The 24,502-nt window shown below is 42.6% G+C and overlaps 1 protein-coding gene across 6 annotated transcripts in view; it reads left to right on the forward strand.

Annotated features, from left to right (window-relative positions):
• The window catches only part of MAK (male germ cell associated kinase), a 57,297-nt gene extending 44,397 nt beyond the window's left edge, over positions 1–12,900 (forward strand). For 5 of the 6 annotated variants that reach the window (XM_073332064.1, XM_073332065.1, XM_073332063.1 and 2 more), the window contains 2 exons: positions 5,631–5,738; positions 10,554–12,900. In XM_073332064.1, the coding sequence (XP_073188165.1) occupies positions 5,631–5,738; positions 10,554–10,708 (263 nt within the window). In that variant the 3' untranslated portion in view covers positions 10,709–12,900. Of the gene's footprint in view, positions 1–5,630; positions 5,739–5,931; positions 5,986–10,553 lie in introns of those variants that run through there. The other variant, XM_073332067.1, reaches the window with a different exon arrangement.
• Positions 12,901–24,502: the final 11,602 nt, after the last annotated feature.

Genomic DNA, 24,502 nt, shown 5'->3' on the forward strand with positions numbered 1-24,502 from the left:
AGGATCAAGTCCTTAGTGGAGGCGGTCCTGTGACAGTGGGAGGGGAAGGCAGTCATTTCCATAGGACTTAGGCCAACTTGAAAACCATCCAGTAGGCTGTCCTCAATTACACTAGTGCAGCCTCAGAAATCTGAGGACAGAAATTTGACATATAGTTATTAAATAATATTTAAGGCTGTCTGACTTGTTAGAATCTTTGTGCCCTGGTGCTAGCCCTGTTCTGAAGCCAGAGAGTATTTCACCACCATAATAATAAACCACAACAGCTTCTGCAGTAATAGGCTTTTGGTGTGCTGCATTCAGCCAAGTGCCTTAAGCACCACAGCACTGGTGCTGTACTAAGGCACACCCTTGCTTAGCTCTCTGCTTTGGAGTATGTCTTATGAATTTTAAATTATTCAGTTAAAATGTTGGTTGGTGTTTTTAACAATTTGGTGGTGGGAAAGTATTGATCTGCTATGTTCTTCCACTAAGACAGAGAGTTCCTAGTAGAAGGAGAAGAGAAAATAATGGGGGGAAATTTATAAGTATTTTTCTGTACTACAGATAAACTCTGATAATATAAAAGGCTGTGTGCACACTAAAATTACGTGGCCAAAATGTTCCAAAGTTGCTAACACCAGTGTATGCAAGAGAGTCCTGTTGTTGTCAAGGTCAGAGCAAGTGTCCATGACATAGTGCTTACAGTGCCAGCATTTATAGGACTTTTGTCACCACTAGGGCTGCTTCACATGCACATTTTCATGATGCAGCGAATCCTGTCTACATTAACACTTGCTCTGTTCTGCCACCTGTGTGACTGCACTATTGCTGGGAAATGGGTATGAAGTTTTCTAGGGGAGAAGCACATGCATCTACGCCAGATGTTTTTATACTTTTGCAGCTTGCTAAGCAGATGCTAGCTGCAACTGTGCAGAGCAACTCCACCTGGTTACACTGATTTTACGTTGATATAATTGCATTTACTGCAGTGAAATCACACTTGTGTAAGAGTGTGGAGAATATTGATGTGAAACAGAATGCCTCACACAGTACTCACTGCAAGCATCACAGAGCCTGTGGACTGTTTTCTGGCACAACAGGTGCATAATACCTAAGGAATATAATATCAGCTCTTCATATTTTTGGATTATTCCATTACTTGCTTCAGATGGCTCAATGGCTATGCCCTGCATGAGGAGCCATGCATGCATTGTGAGGGGCAGGGGTCACATCCTGGTACACCCTTACATATGCTGATACCATGACAGAGTCTATTAATGAAATGACAGACTTTATATGAGCTTTTATTGTCAAGGAGGGTACTGGCAGTACAAGACGCAGATTTCTGGGGGAAGTCTGGGATGGGGACTTCGCTGGTGTCGCTCTACAGCTTACCCAAACTGTGGGGCGCATCTCCCTAGGGAGGTGTGGAGGAATGTGGAGCAGTGGGGTCTGGGTCAGCCCCCATGGGTGCGGGGATGGAGCACCACCTAACCCCTTCCCGCCCCCAGCTCTGCTCCAGTCCTGCCTCCAGCCATATCCCCGGCTCCTGGTCCCGTGCCTGGCTCCATCTCCAGCCTTCGTGCAGCTCTACTCCCACCCCCCGCACCAGCACCCAACTTCACTGGTCATGGCTCCATTCCCGACCCATGGCCGAGGCTGTGGACAAGGCCGGGAGCAGAGCTGCACCTGGCTGCGGGCCCAGTTGCCAGCCCCCACCACAGCCCAGCTGTGGCTCCGTTCCTGTCCCTGGCCACAGCCCTGCTCCCGGCCCCAGACCCACCCCCAGCTGCGGTCCCAACCCCAGCGCCGTTATCCTTGTCCTCTTCCCCCACCCCTCCGCCCCCTGAGCTGCAGCCCCACTCCCAGCCCCGGCTCCAAGGGGTGTGGGGGGGTGCAGACAGGGATAAGGGGTGTCATGACCCTCAAAAGTTTGGGAACTGCTGATCTACAGTATAATTCAAGAATGGCTGGCTGGCTGAAGCACTCTTGCAGTATAGCTGGGGGTAACTTACATGCTGGAGGCTGTGTGTGAGCAGGCTAGGAGTGGTTGCTCTCATAGTGAAGCAGTGTAAAACGGACCCCAGGCAGGAGAACTGAGGGGACATGCTATCCAACAGTCCAGATTGTACCCTGGGTAATGTCCCAGGGCCATGTTTTGTTAAAGATTTATCCTTCATCTGGACTTTTGTGTCATTCTTTATTGATCTGCATTTTGGTGTGGGATGGGTTGGGGAGGTAGGGAAGCATGTATTGTTTCAGCTGCTCTCAGCCCTGCCCTGAATGGAGAGCTGAGGAGGTTGGCAGAAAGAGTACCACTTTTGCTGACTCCTGTACAGGGAGGTGTGGGGAGGGCACAACAGAGCTGAGACTAGCCTGTGCAATCTGCTCATAGATGTCTGTTTCTCTTGCTGGTCTTTCACTGTACTTGTACAGTCTCTTTTCCTCAGAGGCCAAAGAGATCCATGACTTCTTTCCTGCTCCAGGCAGGAATGTGTCTAGTAGCTCTTCCAGACAGGAATGTGTGTGGGCTGGCATGATTGCATGCTCACAGAAGTGGGCTTGTAGGTGTGCTCATCAGGATGGGCAATTAGGAAAAGGCATTTCAAAAACATACTGAGGATTTTAAAGAGAGAGGGTGGGTTCCAGTCTCTGTCTCTTGGGTAGTGGAGTTCCAAACTGTGACCAGAGTGACCACTGGCCCAGAAATAGGGGCATTGTGGGATGGCTGCAGGAGAACTGTTAGGATCAACACGTGATTCAATGTCTACTCTCTCACTGTGTCGATGGAAGGTGGAGCATGCTTTTGCATCTTTCAGTAAGGTGATGTTATTGTGTCACTGTAATGTGGTGGTTAGATCAGTGGGGGAGAGGTTTAGATGCAGACATGCACAACTAGATCGAAACAAGTCGACTTCAGTCAGTCTAACTTTGTAGTGTAGATTAGACCTTTGTATCCTAGCTGGACTCTAAGTAAAGATGCATACACACATTTTCTAAACAGATATCAGTTTCTTATATAAAATTGATACTTTGCATGGTTGTTGTACCATAAATAAGCTTTAAAGTGACCATGAAGAGCAAGTAAAGATCTGTTGGCTGCCTGAATCAAGCTCAAAAGTTTAAAACTTTGTACATCAGTGTATAGACCACCTAACCAGGAAGAAGAGGTGGATGAGGTTTTTTTTTAAACAGCTAACAAAATCATCCAAAGCACAGGATTTGGTGGTGATGCGGGACTTCAACTACCCAGACATCTGTTGGGAAAATAACACAGCCGGGCACAGATTATCCAACAATTTTTGGAATGTATTGGAGGCAATTTTTTTATTTCAGAAGGTGGAGACAGCTACCAGGGGAGAGGCTGTTCTAGATTTGATTTTGACAAATAGGGAGGAACTTGTTGAGAATTTGAAAGTGGAAGGCAGCTTGGGTGAAAGTGATCATGAAATGGTAGAGTTCATGATTCTAAGGAATAGTAGGAGGGAGAACAGCAAAATACAGACAATGGATTTCAAGAAGGCAGACTTTAGCAAACTCAGGAAGCTGGTAGGTAAGATCCCATGGGAAGCAAGTCTCGGGGAAAAAACAACAGAAGACAGTTGGCAGTTTTTCAAAGAGGCATTATTAAGGGCACAAGAGGAAACTATCCCACTGCATAGGAAAGATAGGAGGTATGGCAAGAGACTACCGTGGCTTAACCAGGAGATCTTCAATTATCTAGAAATCAAAAGAGAGCCCTACACAAAGTGGAAACTAGGTCAAATTACAAAGGATGAATAGAAAAAAAACAAGTATGTAGGGACAAAATTAGAAAGGCCAAGGCACAAAACGAGATCAAACTAGCTAGACACATAAAGAGTAACAATAAAACATTCTACAAATACATTAGAAGCAAGAGGAAAACCAAGGACAGGGTAGGCCCGTTACTCAGTGTGTGTGGAGGGGAATAATAACAGAAAATGTGGAAATGGCAAAGGTGCTTAATGACTACATTGTGTCGGTTTTCACCAAGAAGGTTGGTGGTGAATGGACATCTAACGTAGTGAATGCCAGTGAAAATGAGGTAGGATCAGAAGAGGCTAAAACAGGGAAAGAACAAGTTAAAAATTACTTAGCCAAATTAGATGTCTTCAAGTCACCAGGGCCTGATGAAATGAATCCTAGAGTACCCAAGGAGCTGGCTGAAGAGATATTTGAGCCATTAACTATTATCCTTGAAGTCATGGAGGATGGGAGAGATTCCAGAAGACTGGAAAAGGGCAAATATAGTGCCTATCTATAAAAAGGGAAATGACAATCCAGGGAATTACAGACCAGTCATCTTAACTTCTGTTCCCGGAAAGATAATGGAGCAAATAATTAAGCGATCAATTTGCAAACATCTAGAAGATAATAAGATGGTACGTAACAGTCAGCATGGATTTGTCAAAAAAAAAAATGTCAAATCAACCTGATAGCTTTCTTTGCTATGGTAACAAGCCTTGTAGATAGGGGGAAGTGGTAGATGTGGTATATCTTGACTTTAGTAAAGCTTTTGATACTGTCTCACATGACCTTCTCAAAAATAAACTAGGGAAATGCAACCTAGATGGAGCTACTATAAGGTGGGTGCAAAACTGGTTAGAAAACCGTTCCCAAAGAGTAGTTATCAGTGGTTCACAGTCACGCTGGAAGGGCATAATGAGTGGGGTCCTTCAGGGATCAGTTCTGAGGCTGTTTCTGTTCAATATTGTCATCAACGATTAAGATAATGGCATACAGAGTACACTTATAAAGTTTGCTGATGATACCAATCTGGGAGGGGTTGCATGTGCTTTGGAGGATAGGATTAAAATTCAAAATGATCTGGACAAACTGGAGAAATGGTCTGAAGTAAATAGGATGAAATTCAATAAGGACAAATGCAAAGTACTCCATTTAGGAAGGAAGTATCAGTTGCACACATACAAAATGGGAAATGACTACCTATGAAGGAGTACTGCGGAAAGGGATCTGGGGGTCATAGTGGACCACAAGCCAAATATGAGTCAACAGTGTAATGCTGTTGCCAAAAAAGCGAACATCATTCTGGGATGTATTAGCAGGAGTGTTGTAAGCAAGACACGAGAAGTAATTCTTCTGCTCTACTCCGCGCTGATTGGGCCTCAACTGGGGTATTGTGTCCAGTTCTGGGCTCCACATTTCAGGAAGGATGTGGACAAATTGGAGAGAGTTCAGAGAAGAGCAACAAAAATGGTTAAAGGTCTAGAAAACATGACCTGTGAGAGAAGATTGAAAAAATTGGGTTTGTTTAGTCTGGAAAAGAGAAGATTGAGAGGGGACATAACAGTTTTCAAGTATGTAAAAAGTTATTACGAGGAGGAAGAAAAATTGTTTCTCTTAACCTCTGAGTATAGGACAAGAAGCAATGGGCTTAAATTGCAGCAAGGGAGGTTTAGGTTGGACATTAGGAAAAACTTCCTAACTGTCAGGGTGGTTAAGCACTGGAATAAATTGCCTAGGGAGGTTTTGGAATCTCCATACTGGAGACTTTTAAGAACAGGTTAGACAGACGCCTGTCAGGGATGGTCTAGATAATTAGTCCTGCCATGACCTCTCAAGGTCCCTTCCAGTCCTATGATTCTATGAAAATCTTGGCTTTGTAGGTGCTGCTTACAACCCGTCTGGAGGATATATCCCTTCCTTTCATAAAAAAGAAGTTGGATCAGCTGGACAAAGGATACAACTGGCTCCTCTTGGTGCATCAGCATCAGGTAAGAAGCATCTCTGTAACCCTATCATGTACTGCACCATAGGCACAGGGAAGGATGTTCAATTCCCATAATTTCCAAGGAGGGCTTTTAAGAGGGTTTTCTTTCTTTCTTTCTTTCTTTTTCCACTTGATATGTTGGACTGGATCTGTAATGGTGTAAATCAATTGGTGTAAATTGACATAACACAATGAAGCTATGCTGACTGACATTTACTGCGGATCTGACTGATTACAATTTCAAAATGGCATGGATCTTCCACTAACAAAGTCAGGTATATGGTATCAGTAATAAATTCCAATTTTTAAGCTTCCATCTTGAAGTAGCCCCAAAGATTTCAGCATTATTTTTCAAATTTTTTTTAAATAAACGGCCCTCTGCTAAACAGCCTGTTTTGACTGGTCTCCTTGCATGGGCATTTAAGATGCATTCTATTGTATTTTCATCTCATTGTGTGGGAGTTGGTCGTGTAAATCCTTGGGCTTTGAGATGAGAATATAGTGTTGGATGAGTGGAATATTACAAAAAATAATGCTGCTGTGGTAAAGAAAATTTCAAAGTAGCTAGGCTATTTTGTCTGACTTCTATTTTCTCTAATATAAATGGCTGACTATAACCACAGTTGATGTAGTTCTGCATTGTATTAAAGCATATGTGAAAGGAACCGTTACATTTTATCCTGCAGTATTTATGTACTTAGCTGTTTAAGACCAATACAACATTTTACTGCATATAACTTGTTACCTCGTCTCATCTGTAATAGACATCGCATTCTGGGCACTAGAAAGATATTGGCAAACTGGAGGGAGATCAGAGAAGACCAGGAAAAATGATCAGGAACAGGAGGAACTGACTTGTGAGGAATGATTTAAGGCCTTCTCCAAGTTCCATTGAAATCAACAAAAAGCCCCCCGCCCCCCCCCCATTGATTTCAGTGGGAATTGGATCAGGCCCCCCCCATTGACTTCAATGGAAATTGGATCAGGCCCTAAAGGAACTCAGTGGGAATCATCATTACAGTTAAAGGGACTGTAACAGGCTGACAGTAGGTGTCTGGAAAACCCCATCTGTTGGCCTGTTTTGCTCCCACTAAAAGTATGAAATATGCTTTGCTGACTCACTATTTCAGGTGGTTCATTACTCCATACAGCTATAAGGGACATGGGAATGACTCTTAAAGGTACATCTATGCTACACACCACTGGTGTTGTCACGTAGGATACATGTAGCGACATGCTGCAGTGTAAAGCAGGCTGTGTTCACACTGCCACATGTAGCTATACTAATCAATGAAAGGCTCTGTCAGGAGGGAGGCAGTGGGATACTTACTGAAAATAGCAGTGTAGATGGGGTAAGCTGTGCTTGGGCTTATAGAGATCCATGTTGGGTACATACCCAGAGAGTTAAGACATATCTTTATTCACCTAAACCATGCCTCATCGTCTACATTGTTATTTATACCTGTGCTGGGGTACATGCAGTGTATCTATTCTACGTACTGAAGGGAGTGTGTAGCATAGCCATAGCCATAGAGAGAGAGAAAAGACCTAGGGCGTGGGCTGCTCAGTCCTGAGGTAGGAACCCTAGGAGCAGCAAAGCCTAGGGAACAGATATGAGCTGTACTTCATTATCTTATTGTTGGTTTCTTGGTTAATAAAGTCAAACACAAAGAAGGGATGAGTTTTGATTCACCAGTTTGTGGATGTTGGTCTGTAACAGGTTGGAAAAGGCAGCTACTCACAGGAGAACACATGGCTGCACATTTTTGAAAGTTGTGAATGCCAAGAATGGAAAGGGATCATTTAGAGTGAGTCAAGGGCCATAACGAAAAGTTATAAGATGATAAGAAATGGAAGGTTTATTTTAAATATCAAGGACGAAAAACGTAGACTTGAAGAATAGGTCTGTGGAGCTGGAAGCTTGTTTCTCTCACCAACAAAAGTTGGTTCAATAAAAGACACGGTCTGACCCACCTTGTCTTTCTCATATCTTAGGACCAATACGTTGCTCAAAAGAAAAGAAAAAAAAAAACTTTGGCAAATTAATTAGGTTATGGAAACATCTCTGTAGAGAGGTAGAGGAAGCCCATTGCTTGGGACATTTTAAAACTAGACTGAACAAAATTATAATAATACATACTGTAGGCCAGTGCTTCTCAAGCTACCTGATGTGGGGGACCGGCAATTTTTTTTCCCAATGTGCGCGCAGACCGGCAGCCGATGGCTCGTGGACCGGCACCTGTCTGCGGACCACCACTTTGAGTACCACTGCTGTAGGGGACAGTACTGTGTTGGCAGACAGATAATAATGAACTGGATGCCATAACCATTTTTTTTTCTCTACCTAGCTTCTCTGGTTAGAATACTACTTTTTTTGTAGCACTTTACTTTCTTCTCCCTATAACGTAAGCTTCTGGGCTTGTTGCTTCCTTTGATTTTCTAAAATAATTGTGCTCTCATCTATTTTCATTTATTCTGCCTATCATATCTTTTCACCATCAGTGACATTAAAAAGGTAAAGAAAAAATTAGCTTAGCTAAAATTAACCATCCAAAAAGTCTTTTGTCGTGTCTGGCTCAGGTGCTGTCATGTCAATAAGAGGCATGTATACAGCTTTGGTTTTTGGCATGCGAGCATGTCCTTGCTCTCTCAGCAAAGCTATGTATTATATCCATTGAACTCTGGGCAACCTTCTGGAGCAATATATCTTTGAGAAAACCACTGTGCTAATTCTATGAGTAAGCACCTTTTAAGGGTAACACTAATTTTCATGCTGTCTCCATGGGCAAGTCTGGCTTTCTTTGGATCACTGTAATGCTCAGTGTGTAAATCATATTTGATTGGCTCTGCCATGTCAGCCTTCTTGATCTGTTTGGTGGTTTTCTGCATGCTGTGGTTGTGCCAGGAGGAATGCCTTGTGGCTTGGTTAGTTATACTGCTAATATAGACACTAATACAGAAATAACATATGTACCTCCTAGGTAATCAAAATATTAGTGTGAAGTTTTAATAACAAAATAATTTGAAATTCAGTGTAAAAGTAGTTTCATTGTAACCTGGTTTTGTGGATCAGGAGGGGAGGTCTTAATAAGTGCTCATTTTTCAAAATGATAAACAGTGACAAGGTCTTTGAATTTAGGGTTTTGAAAATCAGAATCCACAAACAAATGTGTGGACACTAAAACAAAGGACTGCTAAAACCTTGCATTTGGCTCCCAGACTGTAAGTCATACATGCAAAGGGCCAGCCCCCATACATGACTACTTGCTCACCTTCCCCACTACCATCAGAATTCAATTTGAAGCCAGGTTGCCACTAACCCCTCTGGGGAGGGGTAGAAGGCACAGAGCTGTAGTTAATGCTAAAAGGATCAACATTATCTCCAATAGAATTCAGAATGGAAATAGTACTTGTGTGCTAGGGGAAGATATGTCCCCCAGTTTCACTTCCTTGGGGTGGCCTCTTCTAAATGCATGAATCCTCAACTATGTAGGGCAGTTGAAACTTGATGTTGAAAGATTCAGGGAGCAAGTGAAGTGATTCAAATGGGAGAAGAGCGATTTGGCTGTAGCAGCAGGGAAAAGAGATTATTTTGTCTGCCTCATATTGGATAGATGGAATGAAGAGAATTAGGAAGGCCAGAGAGTAGGAGTCCAGATGAGAGACCACCAAGCCATTGAACAGTTTTTAGTGCTAGGAGTAAAAGAGACAGGGCTTATCTGAGGAATGTCACAGAGGAAGGAGTGATGAGATACGGCTGGGAAAAAAGAAGGAAAGGGAAGAATCACAAATATCCTCAAAGTTGTGAGCTTGAGTGATCTGGAGCACGGAGTTGACAATGATCACAGGAAAAAAAGGAAGGGAATTGGATTAGCAGTAAAGTTTAGTTCTGTTTTAACCATGTTAAGCTTGAGAAGTGGCAAAACGTCCAAAAGGAAGTATCAGAAAAACATGGAATGGGAAGTCTGGTCTGGGAGAATAGGGATGTAGAGGTAGATTGAAAGAGGTGTTATGAGAGATCGTAGGAGTTAATGAGGTCACCCAGATGCAAATGTAGAGTGAAAAAATAGGAAGACCAATGACCAAGCTTGAGACAATCAACAGAGGGATGGGAAAGGAGGAGAGAAAGAGAATCCAGCAATAGTAATACTGTAGGAGCTCTCAGCTGAGGAGGAGGAGGAGAACCAGGGAAGTAGAGTCACAAAAGTACAGAGTGAGAGGGTCTTCAGCAGAGGTGGGTGTTCCAGCAGACACCATTTTGATTCTTGACAAATCTGACCAACACTCAATAAAAAAAGTTAATATTTTCAAACAAGTTAAGACTCAATTATCAGACAAGTAAACACCCATTTTCAGTGACAACAGTGTCCACAGTGCAGATGTGTATATATATGCTGTAATATCCAATTTTGGACTAAATTTCAATCTCAACACATTTTAACAGAGAACATTGGGGGGGGGGGGGTGCTTGTCAGATGAAAGTTGCCAGTAAGACACGTCATAATATATTTGCCTCTCTTGTATCCATGTAAGTAAAAACACTTTTTGGGAAACTTGCTTTAGACTTGATAGAAACCTTATATAGCCATCACTGTCTAGTTTAATAGATCTTTTATTGTGCAAGTGCAGTAACCCGTTAGTATTTCAAGATCAGTCACACTGAACAACCTTCTACTGAGAATGGCACAGGACTGTTAGCACCTTTTAATTCCATGAGTCACAAATAGCTAAGCTTTGGCTCTTTTCTCCTTTAAAATGGTGAGACATGTAACTTCTCATCCCCACTGCTTCTGACCTTTTGTTTGTTTCTTTCTTTCAGATTATTCTTGGAAAACCAAAGCTGCTCGTGCTCAATTACCAGGCCCTACTTACAATCCAGCTGCAAAAAACATGAATATCCTGACCCGCCCACCTCCAATTCAACCAGTACATGGAAGAACAGACTGGGTGGCCAAATATGGAGGACATAGATAGAAGCCCTGGCTCATGGTGCACTTTTCATACAGGTTACATTGTCATCCTATACTGGGAATCTGAAATGCATATTTTTCTTAAGACTATGCAACAATAGAAAGACTGGAGATCTTGTATTTTATTTCTTCTGCAGGTAATAAAATACATTTTACATAGCAATATTCAAAACACTGGCTAAAAGATAGGATTTTATGAAATAGTGTATAAAGCATCTTGCCAACATGGAGAATTTGAACTACTAATAGACAAAGTGTAAATTTTATTAGAAAACTTTCTGCTGCCCCGTATACTCTTAAAATTGCTTGACTTTAATTTGTCCTATATGAGTAATCCTGCACTGGTGATTTGTGGAGTAACACTGGCTTGTTAATGGATGCTGCTTCCTTGTGCAAGTTCCTTTCTATGAAGTTGAACAGTGAAAGCACAAATATTTTTCTGAGGAGAAAGATATGCTGTGTTGTTAGCTAAACAAAGGGCCCAGAACTGAGCTAGATGTGTTTGGTGTTTCCTTAGGGATAATCTCTGCACAGTTGTGTACATTGGTGAGCACTTACTCCTACAAATAGTTTATAGAACTATTCATGTGTAAGTCCTCACCAACAAGAGAAAGGGTTGCACTATTTAGCTCTAAGTGGTGTAGTAGTGGGAGTTCGGAAACACAACTTACCAAGTAGTGAATGCTACAGTCATGGGGCCAAGGTACCCTAAGATTTTTTTTTTTAAATCTGCTATTATAGTTAAGCTATGTGTATATTAGGCCACAATTCTGTAGCTTCCCCTCCCTCCGCAGCCCCCCACCCCCAACCCCATTGCTCAGTTGAAATCTTAATGAGGTTACAAAGAATCAAAGTTACACAGCATATTTGGCTTACTGACTAGCTAATTCACTAAAACACTAGCTAACTGGTTAGTTAACTCCCATTGAACTGTAGTGTCTTTTCTTAGTGACCATAAAATTGAACTATAGAATTCACCACTACTTACAAAAATTCACCAAACTACATAGACGAAATGAGACTGTTAGTGGAAGAAAAATTTTAAAATTGTTTTCCTTATTGAAGTAAGGATCCAACTCCTGGTTTCTAATAAATATACAAACTCCTCTGATGCCAATAGGAGTTATGCAATAGTCCAAGATCTATAAACTTGTCCATCAACACACTTCTTCTGATAGATTATATTTTAATATGGTAAATCAAGGACTTTATATCTTCCAATAAACGGTTGGATTTTTTTTAAATGTCATTCTGGGATGTGTGCTGTTAAAAACCTGCATTTAAATTAGAAATTGTAGACTTAATAGCTGCATTAAATCTGCCATTTTAAAGTCCAAAATGTGTATGTACTCTGTACTTTTAAAGATATAAAAACTGTTACAGATTGATCCAAGTATTGTAAAAAGTATTTTGTATAGATTTTATTAGTGTATAAAAAATTTTTAGTTCTTGTTGTAGACCTAATTTGCCATAATCCAGTGGTTATGTAATTTACAGGTGCTCAATTTAATCAGAGGCAGACTAGCCATAAAAGTCAACTATTTTGCTATGAAAACTTCACCTTAAGTAATAACTAAATAAAATGTCACCATGTAATACTGGAAAAGTTGTTAATAGTATCTATAGTGTGATGTAGGAATTTCTGATTAGTAGTGTACTACAGAGGACTTCAATCCCATGTTGTGTTTTTCTTTACTGGTTTGTCAGTCCTTCCAAACTAATCTTCCTTGTATTATTTAAAGGCAGTTTTTAATACGCTATTTAATTACTGGTTACGTTACTAAAGGACAGACAGACTTTCAAAACAGGCCTGGTTCATTAGTGCACTGTGAATTGGAGAGCACTGACTTCATAATAAAGATCACTTCTCAGGAGTACAAGATAGTGGTTTACAGTCTTTTTTAAATGTTTTTTAAATTGTTTTCTAAGTCAAAAAACCATAATAAATGGCTGGTGAAAAGTCACTTAGGGCAAGAGATTCTGAAAAACTAAAATATCTGTCGTAAACATACATGCCATTTGCTGCTTTTATGTGGTCAGAACATATTTAAGCCAGACAAATAAAACTAATAGCTCATATGGTCAAACAGCCATAACCCAAACATGATGACGCCTTGAATGTTTAAGCTGTTAAAGCATGCGTGTCCTCGAAATCATAAAAATTGCTTTTAAAAATGTGAGTGTAAACTCCACAAAAATGGTTAATAAATTAAACAAAACAATGAAAAGCCCAATATTTTCTCCACTCGGTCGCCACTTGGGTGGCTAGTGTTTCACCTGAACATGGAACGAGCTGCTACTTGCCACAGTTTGGAATGAACCTGCCTCCTAGATTTTATGAGGGGTGAAAACATAGCCACAGCAGATAACTTTGTTTCCCAGTTTCGTGGAACAATGGAGAGTAGCATTTCATGATAGCGACTGGACAAAATTTTAGAAGTTAGGTGATATCCACACATTGTAATCAATTATCAGAGGGGTAGCCATGTTAGTCTGTATCCACAAAAACAGCAAGGAGTCCGGTGCCCCTTAAAGACTAACAGATTTATTGGGGCATAAACTTTCGTGGGTAAAAATGCATCTGAAGTGGATTTTTTACCCACGAAAGCTTATGCCCAAATTAATCTGTTCGTCTTTAAGGTGCCACCGGACTCCTCGTTGTTATTGTAATCAATCAATCTGATGACCACTTTCCCCCCTGAATTTTATTCAGCCACACCTGCAGCCCAGGTCTCAAATTACTGGAGGTAGACTTGTTCTTTATACCATATGAAAGCTGCTGTATATGAGTGGTCTTCAGCGTGCAACATGCATTTATATATGTTTCTCTTTTACTTCCACTCCAGCCAGCTGCTCTGTCCATAAGCAACTCAGAGGCAGAACATCTGCCCAACAGCTAAAGAGGAGTCCTAAATGCTGCTGTATGTTGTCTTCTGTTAACCCTTTAGGCCTAGATTCACTACCGGCATGCCTAAATTTGTTTATGAATATTGCCATGCCTAACTCCCAGATGCCTAGAAGATCCTGGGATCCATAAAGCCTGAGTTAGACACCTTAGAATTGGATTCACAAAAAGCCAGAACACAAGGTGGCTCCTACTGGCTGAGGGTGCTTAACCCTGCCCCTCTAAGATAGGCATCTAAGTCACGGCTGCAGGGAGGCCTCTCCCTCCACCTGGGATTCTCAGCAGTGAACCCTCTCTTGGGGTTAGGTGCCTATGCCATTTTTTTGGAAGACACTTGTGGGGGAGGGGGAAAGGAGGCCCTCTTTTTATAATGTCTAGCCAAGTGGTTAGAGCATGTGGGAGACCCCTGGTTAAAATCCCCCCTTCTTCTCAGAGGGAATAGGGATTTGAACAGGGATCTGCCACCTCTCCTGTGAGCACCCTAGCCACTGAGCTATGGAATATTCAGACTGGGGGCTCCATTCTCTTCTGTTGAAGCTGTTCCATGGTGGATATATTAAAGAAGTCATTGGAGGGGGACTGGATCCTGGTTGCCCTAACTCCCAGCTGAGTGCTCTAACCATCAGGCTACAGAGTCACTCATATTTGCTTGTCCTCTGTGCCCCAATGTTGAAGCTGTTGCATGGTGGATAAATAATGAAAGATTTATTGGGCCAGAGATAGCAAGGAATCATGAATGACTCTATAGCCTGGTGGTTAAAGCACTCACATGGGAGACTTGGGATCCAGTCTCCTGGCTCTGACCACTCATCCGAGAGGTAACAGGTCCCTGTTCAAATTCCTTGACCCCCTCAAATGGAGGGGGAATTTGAACTTGGGGGTCTCTCAATCCCCAGCTGAGTAAAAAAAAAGTTATGAGGGAGGTCCCTTCCAAGTCATCGATAGGGGCCTGAATTGGTAGGTGCAGTATGAGCATGCTCACTGGATTGGGCTCCAAAGGCAAGTTAAAGTGGAAGAATGCCTGTCTTCTCCCAGTTTGTGCATTGCTCTGGATTTAGGTATCTGGATGCCTCACATGGAGCTGTAGTATGCATGCTCAGAGGAAGAAACATAGGTCCCCTAGGGAACATTTACTGCAAAAATGTAGGCACTGGGTTAAGGTACCTACAGTGTTTCGGGGCAGATGACTTGGGGGGGAGGTGTGAATCCCAGTGTGGCCTGGCTCTGGTAGCTCCTTTCAACTACCTGAAAGGGGTTTCCAAAAAGGATGGATCTAGACTGTTCTCAGTGGTACCAGATGACAGAATGAGGAGTAATGGTCTCAAGTTGCAGTGGGGAGATTTAGGTTGGATATTAGGAAAAACTTTTTCACTAGGAGGGTGGTGAAGCGCGAGAATTGGTCACCGAGAGAGGTGGTGGAATCTCCTTCCTTAGAGGTTTTTAAGGCCTGGCTTGACAAAGCCCTGGCTGGGATGACTTAGTTGGGGATTGGTCCTGCTTTGAGCAGGGGTTTGGACTAGATGACCTCTTGAGGTCCCTTCCAAGCCTGATAGTCTATGATTCTATGGGATTTAGGCACCTAATTTGGCAGTTAAGAACTTAAGTCCTTTTGTGAATCCAGTCCTCCTTCGTCTTCATTCATATTTTGTTCAATTTGTTTAAAGTGTTGAAGGCTGCCTTAAACTACACCCACCTGTACACATATCCTACAGAGCACATGTAGTTTGCTCAAATCTGTAACAGACCTGTAACAGCAAACTGTTAGTCTGTTAGCATTGCATTAAGGCCTATCATTGGCACTCATTTCTTTCCTTTTCCACTTAGTGGTTGAGGAGTAGGGATGGTTCTGCCATGACTTTCATTTTCACAAATAGACCCATGCGCACAGTATAGGAAAGACACAACTGCACTAGTCCAGACAAGCAATAAAAAAACCTTTCACAACATATAACTAATTTATTAATAAGATTTATGTTCAATCTAAGTGACACTTCATTTAATTTCATAAGTGCAAAAAAAATTCATTGGATTTTAAAGCAGCACATGCCTATACTTCAAACATTGCCAGATTAGGCATGCTGGGATACATTCTTGAAAGATACCGTATCAAAGTGAAAGGTACAGTATTTAATCTGGCAATCTTGCTGACAAGTGTATGCTTTCTTTCCCATTATTATTTAATAGTACAGTAGCACTGACAGGCTGTGATCCTTGCATTGGGCTCCTCGGTGGTAGGCCCTGTCTAAATATGTTCTAAAAAAAGACTCCCTGCCCAAGGGAGGTTATGTTGTAGGTCTATGGCAGAACAAAAGAGACAAATTGGGGTGGAGTGGAAAGGTGAAATAACAATGCAATGAGCACATTGTACATAGTGAATAGTAGTAATATGTTGGTAGCTTCTCTTCCCCCCCCATCTACACCTATTGTCTTAAAGATATAGAGCGCCCAAAATGGGAGGTAGGGATTTCAAGATGAGGATGTACTGTGAGAAAGTGAGATCTCAATCCTGCAGTTTACTGTGCTTGGCTGTCCTGGCACCCATGTGCAGTCAATTGCAGGATCAGAGCCTATGTTTATATCATAGCCTAGTTTCTTGCTTCACAATGAGGATAATGTTCAGTAACTCCTTGCTTAACGTTGTAGTTACGTTCCTGAAAAATGTGACTGTAAGTGAAATCATGTTAAGCAAATCCAATTTCCCCATAAGAATTAATGTAAATGGGGGGGGGGGTTAGGTTCCAGGGAAATTTTTTTCACCAGACAAAAAAGTATATATATATATATATATGTATACACAGTATAAATATTAAACAAAACAATTTAATACTGTAACACAGCAATGATGATTGTGAAGCTCGGTTGAGGTGGTGGAGTCAGAGGGTGGGACATTTCCCAGGGAATGCCTTACTGCTAAATGATGAACTAGCACTTGGCTGAGCCCTCGAGGGTTAACACGTTGCTGTTAATGTAGCCTCACACTCTACAAGGCAGCAGGAATGGAGGGAGGAGAGACAACATGGCAGACAGAGACAGACACACACACCCTGTGTGTGTGAGAGAGAGAGATGCGCAGTGCCCCATTAAGTACGCTGCCCCCACTCTTAAGTACACTGCATTTTTAGATCAGGAAGTTGAGACAGCAGCAGCGGCTGCCTGCAACCTCCCTCTGTCCTGACCCCTGTCGTGTCTCCCTGCTGCTCTATGGAGATAGGGTAAGCGGATGGCAGGAGCAGGGAGACACCCTGATATTAGCCCCCCTCTTGTCTTCCCCCCCAACCCTCCCACACAGCAAGCAGGAGGCTCCCGGGAGCAGCTCCAGGCAGAGGACAGGAGCAGCACGTGGCAGTGAGGGGAGGGACAACTGAAGTGCCAGCAATTGGTAGCCTGCTGGGTGGCTGCCACACAGGGAACTTAGGGGAGCGGAGAGCTGATAGGGGGGCAGCTGGTCCACCCTGATTCCAAGCCCCCACCAGCTAGCTGCAAAGGGCTGCTCTTTCTGCAAGCAGGCATCTGTCAAACAATGTCAAAAGGGAACATTGCACAACTTTAAACAAGCATGTTCCCTAACTGATCAGCAATGTAAGACGTTAACTGGGACGACTTTAAGTGAGGAGTTACTGTACTGAAATGGTTACGACAAATGCCAATTTTAAAGACAGAAATAGCCCCACCTTTGGGGAAAAAAACCCACAAATGCCAGAGTATGACTGATGCAAAAATAATTGTGTCCTTTCTGCTTGTTGTATGTAGTATGTTCACGCAGCTGCATTTTCAGTCTTCCCATATCTTAAAGTCATGTGATTATGTATAATTAGGGCTCGAGAAGTTTCTCTATCATCTGCGATCCAAGTCACCCAACCACTAATAGACTGTTGAAAGGAAAACACTGTAAGTTCATTGAAATTTTAAAAAAACTTCCCCAAAAACACACGAGCAAGAAGAAAATTGAAGTGATTTGGTTTTATTGAACCTTAACACATAATCTCTTAAAATAACTTAGTCCACATATAATTCAACAAAAGGATCATTCAAAAATATGGACAAGGACAGGGACATGTTGTACAGTACCTGGCACCAGCAATTAAGCCTGCAGGTATGAATTTTCAGCAAACAATGTTGGGAATCATTAAGAAAGGGCTAGATAAGGCAGAATATATCATGTTGCCTCTATATAAATCCATGGTGCGCCCACATCTTGAATACTGCATGCAGATGTGGTCACCCCATCTCAGAAAAGATATATTGGAATTGGAAAGGGTTCAGAAAAGGGCAACAAAAATGATTAGGGGTATGGAACAGCTTCCATATGAGAAGAGATTAATAAAACAGGGACTTTTCAGCTTGGAAAAGATGACCACTAAGGGGGGGATATGATTGAGGTCTATAAAACCATGACTGGTGTGGAGAAAGTAAATAAGGAAGCACTATTTACTCCTTTTCATAACACAAGAACTTAGGGGGTCACCAAATGAAATTAATAGGCAGCAGGTTTAAAACAAACAAAAGGAAGTATTTCTTCACACAACGCACGGTCAACCTGAGGAACTCTTTGCCAGAGGATGTTGTGAAGGCCAAGACTATAACAGGGCTTAAAAAAGAATTAGATAAATTCATGGAGAATAAGTCCATCAATGGCTATTAGCCAGGCTGGGCAGGAATGGTGTCCCTAGCCTCTGTTTGCCAGAAGCTGGGAATGGGTGTTATACCAATAAAATAAAAACCAGCAGGATATTATTAAAGGGGAAAAGGTAAAATACCACATTTATTGTGAATACAGAAAGAATCATAGTAAGCAGTTAGTTACAGCTATAACATTCCATTCAATCTCATATTTATTCACACACACACACACACAGGGGTTCTGCAAGGTTGTTATCATAGTTACCAGCCTTAGAGTTGCTCATGCCAAGCCACTGGCCAGGTGGCCTGGACATGAGGAGGGAGCAGGGCCTTGTCAGATGTTCATCTGATGCTCCTGGAAGTTGGTTTGCAGAATCAGACGCCAAAGTTCTCACGTTCTAGAGTCCATTTTTATAGGAATTTCTTCCTATGCCAGTCTATGGGAATTGCTTCATCATGCTGTTGCTGAATCAATCAGCAGATGGCACATTCCTGACGGCGCTGTGCTGCCAGATGTTATCTTGTTCTTTGGTTCTCCCATCCTTGAGGCTGTTGGGTGGATTCAAGTCTGCCCTCCGGGGGTCCTCTGGTTATTTCCACTTGACGCCTTCTTCAGCCGATGGACACTGGATTCTTAGGCTGGCATCTCCCTGATCATTCAGTTATTATCCACACCAAGCATCCATCCACTTACATCCTCTATCTCTATTTTAATCACAATTGTTAAAGCGAGATGAATACAACAAAAGGGCGGGGAGTCTCTGGGTGCTGTTTCTGTTGTTACAGAGTATTGCTTTGAGTCTCTCTCTGTGTGAGTAGTTGTTGTTACAAAGAATTGCTTTGAGAACTGTGAAAGTAGAATGAATTATATTGAAATTATAATTCATTAAAGAAATGCTACTTGAAGAGTTTGTTGAAATATAGTTGTCAGGAAGAGAAACATCAAGGAGTGCCACAACCTCGAGCCAGGTGATTGGGTCTACGTACGGCGCCATCATCGAAAGCACGCCTTGGAGCCCCGGTGGAAGGGTCCTCATCAGGTACTGCTTACTACACAGACGGCTGTTAAACTATCTGGCATCGCAGTGTGGATACATGCTTCACGGTGTAAGAAGGCACCATCCCCAGAGAACCAGTAATCACCTCAGGACAACGCAGAGTCAATTTTGACTCCAGAAGAAGACGTAGAGGAACAGTCTGCAATACCTTACAATCTACGCTCTCGTAAGGGTTGGCAGAAGCAGACGACGAACAAAACAAAACAAAACAAAAAAGCAGTAGCGAGCCTAGCGCCTACTGCCTGGTGGGCGTAAAACCGTGACTGCGGTTCCCTCAGTTGAGGTTGTCAGAACCAGAAGAGCCTTGCCTCCAACATGCGCCTCTGCCTGTTCCTCGGCTGCTGGTATCTTACGGTCTGGGGAGACCATGATGACAATTCTTTCATCCAGCAGCAGGTGTGGATAGCTCAGATCCTTAATATTTCTAATTGCTGGGTCTGCAGCCACATCCCACCCCACTCTCAAACTGGTGTTCCTGTCCTGGCTATCCCACTCAAGTCCCCAGACCTCACTGGAGGGCCTCGTCCATTTAACAAAATATGGAACAGCAATGACACTTGGGAAGCGGTGGGAATAAATGCATCTAAATGGAGAAGTGTGGTGGAGGGAAAAGGTCATTGGTGTTGGGTGTGTAATGGGACAGGGCTGGATCTGGGGAAAAGCCGTTGCCTTCAGCATATTGTGGCCAATGGTGTATGGGATTATTCAAACAAAACTAAAAAGTGGCGGGCCGGGTATGGAGATATGAATTTTTTCTCAACCTGGGATCAAACAGAGAAATCAGTCTCATGTTCCCCCTACAGTAACCTTAGTGAAAACAATACAATCTTTCAATGTCATGCAAATAACACCATTCCTCGTAAGGAGAATTACCCTGTATCCTTTGGGGGATACTACTCCTCCTTTGCAAACACCTATATGACAAATGGGTGCAACCGACCCTTCCCGGCCTTAATAGGCCATCACTGGGTGTGTGGGACCAGAGCTTATACCGCACTACCAGCTAATTGGTCAGGAATCTGTTATCCCGCCCGACTCTTCCCACAATTCCGAGTGCTAGGAACCTTCCCTCGAGAACGCCTCTGCAATTTCAGGTGAAAAAGAAGGGACTTAACAGATGCCCAGTGGTATGTAAATAACATAAGCCCCTTAACCTGGGAAGAGGCCATTGGCAGTTCCTTAATACCATTAGGGGGAGTAATACACCATGCAAAAAGGCTCCTAAGGTTACAAGCAGTAGTTGAAATAATGGCAAATGAAACCAGAGAAAGTTTAAGAGCCCTGGCCAAAGAAACAGGGGCAGCCCGACAGATGGCCCTCCAAAACCATCAGGATTTGGACATAGTGCTGGCGGCAAAAGGAGGGACTTGTGCTCTCATTGGAAAAGACTGCTGTGTGTATATACCACACAACACCAATGAGGTAATAGATCATGCTAGCCACTTAGAACAAATTGCATATCTTCCCCACGAAGAGCCAAGTTCTTTATGGAAGTGGCTAAGTAACCTTTTCAATTTCTCTAGCATAGGAAACTGGTTGTTTCAGGGAGCCCTAACTCTCCTGTTTGGAATCCTAATAATTTTTGTATGTTTTCAGTTACTTTCCTGTTATATCCAAAATTGTGTCAGGCATGCTACACAGATAGCTTCCCCAAACCAGAGTGCTAATTTGATGATTTTAAATATCACTGATGAACAAAGAGATAAAGAACGATTGATATGTGGAACCCAGTCATTGTTGGTCATTGCGTAGCTTGACCAAAAGGAGGGATTGTGACAGTAGAATGAATTATATTGAAATTATAATTCATTAAAGAAATGCTACTTGAAGGGTTTGTTGAAATATAGTTGTCAGGAAGAGAAACATTAAGGAGTGTGAGACAATGGGTCCTCAAACTAATGAACTTAGAGCTCCTACTGAGCTAGGAGATTGGTAAACGTTAGTATGCAAATAAGATATGTATGTATATTTGTCAGTTTCTGCTTTCTTTTGTCTCTTATGTTAAATTGGCTTTGGCTTAGCTATATAAATAAGTTATCTTGAGCCTCAGAGAGGGGCTCACATCTGGGTGCATTAGCAAAGCGCTTTGCTAATAAACAGAGTGGTCTGACAAATTATGGGAGTCCTGAATCTGACTTTGACAGAACAGACTCTGTCTTAGAATGTACTAACACAATTAGGAGCTTGCAAGTTTAACACATAGAGGGAGAAAAACAGTACCAAAAACCAAGAGACCTCTTAATTAGTAATACCCTGGAATTTAAACTATGGGGAATCAAACTCATTTGTGATTTTAATACAGAACTTCTTTAATATGATCCAACATGGGCGACAGGGAACGGATCACTTGATGATTACCTGTTCTGTTCATTCCCTCTGGGGCACTTGGCATTGGCCATTGTCGGAAGACAGGATACTGGGCTAGGTGGACCTTTGGTCTGACCCAGTATGGCCATTCTTATGTTCTGGAGTTATAAAATCTCATTCCCATAATTCTGGGCGAGGTTCCAGATGCAACTGATAGAAAGACATGAAGTCAGTCAGAACTACTTCAGTGGTATGTCCAACATTCGAGCAGATTATAAATAATGGTACCAGGTAAATTGACATGGCTATTTCAATAGACACAAAAAAACCCAATAAACGTATATACAAACTAGTCTGGGAAAGTTAACATTGTTCCCTTAGTTTTTACTACCTGTATGTGCTCTCACCTCCTAGAGTTCCCTAGTAAACATGCTCCTGTGTTGAAAAGAAATGCTCTTCTAACCTCTGCTGACTCTCTCTGAGTCCTTGGGCGAATCAGTGGCATTGTGTCACTCAGTGTCTCCTCATCTGTTAAACAGGGATAGTATTTTCTTACCTCCCTCCCAGGGTTATTCTGAGGATATTTGTAAAGCGCTTTGAAGATACTGAGTGCTGTGTAAGGACTACATAGTTATGGCCCTACCAAATTAATGATCCATTTTGGTCAATTTCACGGTCATAGGATTTTGAAAATTGCAAATTTCATGATTTTAGATATTTAAATCTGAAATTTCATGGTGTTGTAACTGTAGGGGTCCTGACCCAAAATGGGGGCCGCGGAGGGTTGCAAGGTTATTGCAGGGGGTGTTGGGGTATTGCCACCCTTACTTCTGGGCTGCTGCTGGCAGTGGCTCTGCCTTCAGAGCTGGGTGGCTGAAGGCAGAGCTGCCACCAGCAGCAGCGCAGAGGTAAGGATGGCCTGGTATGGTGTTGCCACCCTTACTTCTGCACTGCTGCCTTCAGAGCTGGGCCCTTGGCAAACAGCCGCCACTCTGATTGATTTCTCTGTTTATGCCTGCACTGAGTAGGGAGCTCAGCTGCTACTGACACCAGGCCTGGAGTCTCAGCTGCTGGAGCTGGAGCCCAAACTGCGCTTTGTTCAGAGTTACGAACAACCTCCATTCCTGAGGTGTCCGTAACTCTGAGGTTCTACCTTATTTCCAAGTATGGTAATCGGTCTGGGCAACATCTGTGGCCTTTCTTCTGAGGATGCAATCTTGAGTAGCTGTATAGTGTCTCAATCTGCATTATGTGGTTATTATACAGTATCCCTCTCATTAGTGAGTGCCCTCAGTCTGGGCCTCCAGCCTGGTTAGGCCGCTACTTCTCAGCTGCTCGGCCTTCACCTGCCCTCAGGACACGTGCGTTTAAGTCCAAAGTGTTCACCGCCTGTCTCACTCTAGCAGTGTCCCTCACACGTCCTATTCCCTGGGCTCATGTGCTCCCGCTCCCAGAACAACATAGTTCTTCTTCCTTCCAGTGAGCTCACTCCACCGCACAACACACACACTGCTTACAGCCAAATGGTACTTACCCTCCAGCTCCTCCCAGTTGTCATGGTATCCTTGAGTTTCTTGCCCCTCTGAGCCCTTGATCTTCCAGGACTTGGCTGCTCACACATAGGCACCATCTGCTGGCTTATTACAGAAATTTTGTCTAAGTCAAGTCCACAGCACTAGGCCCATAGTTAGAATAAAATAAAATATTAATTTATTAGGGTGTATATACTCCTCTGCAGTTGGGAAGGTGAAAACCAGTGATGCAGAAACACCAGGTGCAATGCCTGCCCCTAACTTGGGGAAAGTTCAAAGCCAGATACAAACTATGCTGCCCAGGCATCTCCAGTAAACATTTTTACCAGTGTGGCTCAGTCTATACCAATTGGTAACCTATGCCTTTAAGATGTTTTTGATGAAATTTTCCTTCCAGTGGGAAGCCAGATCAAACATGAGGTGAAAGCTAAGTTCCAAAGAATGCCCTGGGGCCCTCATCAGCTACATTCACAACTGTACAAAGAGGAGCGACTGCTCTCATTATCGTAATTATGTAATAAATTACCAGAAGGAGCGTGCTACAGGTAGCCTTTCTCACTAATATTTCCTGGCAAAGTTTTGTGTGGGTTGGTAGGTCAAATAGATGCTCCTGGTGGTTATAGGATTATAAAACAATGTTTCAAAAAGCACTTCTGAAACAAAGTGCATGAACAATTGCTTAGACTGCCTTCCTACTGCAGAATAAACATTTCTTAAAATAAATGGTAGTAGGGCATAGAGCTCAAAGCACCTTAGAAGTGCTCAGCATCACTCCTAAGCCACTTCTGTAAAAAATGAGCCTTTTCACAAGGCAGGAGATAGATAGCACAAGTACATTTGGTTCAGTTCTTCCACTGAGTTTCTCCCACCTTTTTCTCAGTATGTTATTCACATTGGTCTGTCCTCTATATCCAAGGCAGTCAGATGTTTTTGTCCCAATGCCTAATCATGGCTAATGTGCATTGTCTGCTCATGGCTGCTTTCCTTTATCAATCGGCAACATCATTCATAACACTTGAATAAGTGTACAGTGGAGTTACTGATTGTTCCTTTTTATCTCTTCTAATATGAGGGATTTTGTTTTAAATTGTCCTCGAAGGGACATAAATTGACCTGTATTTAAAAAAAAAAAATTGTCAAAACTTCCTTGCTGTCTATCTGAGCTCACACCTTTGTTTTTCAGGTATGAGGAAGAGGTAGGGGAAAGTATTTTTCTAATGTGACAAGCAACTTTAAGTAACAAAAGATTCTTCTGTCCTTTGCGTCACAGCATTAACCCCCGAGACAATTTCTTAGCATGCTGGGTGAAGAAAGGAGAAGGAAAGAAATATGAGAATATACTTTCCCAACACCTAACTGCTTTACATCAGATTCCT

Source organism: Lepidochelys kempii, chromosome 2 (assembly GCF_965140265.1).
Source record: "Lepidochelys kempii isolate rLepKem1 chromosome 2, rLepKem1.hap2, whole genome shotgun sequence".
Lineage (NCBI taxonomy): Eukaryota > Metazoa > Chordata > Testudines > Cheloniidae > Lepidochelys > Lepidochelys kempii.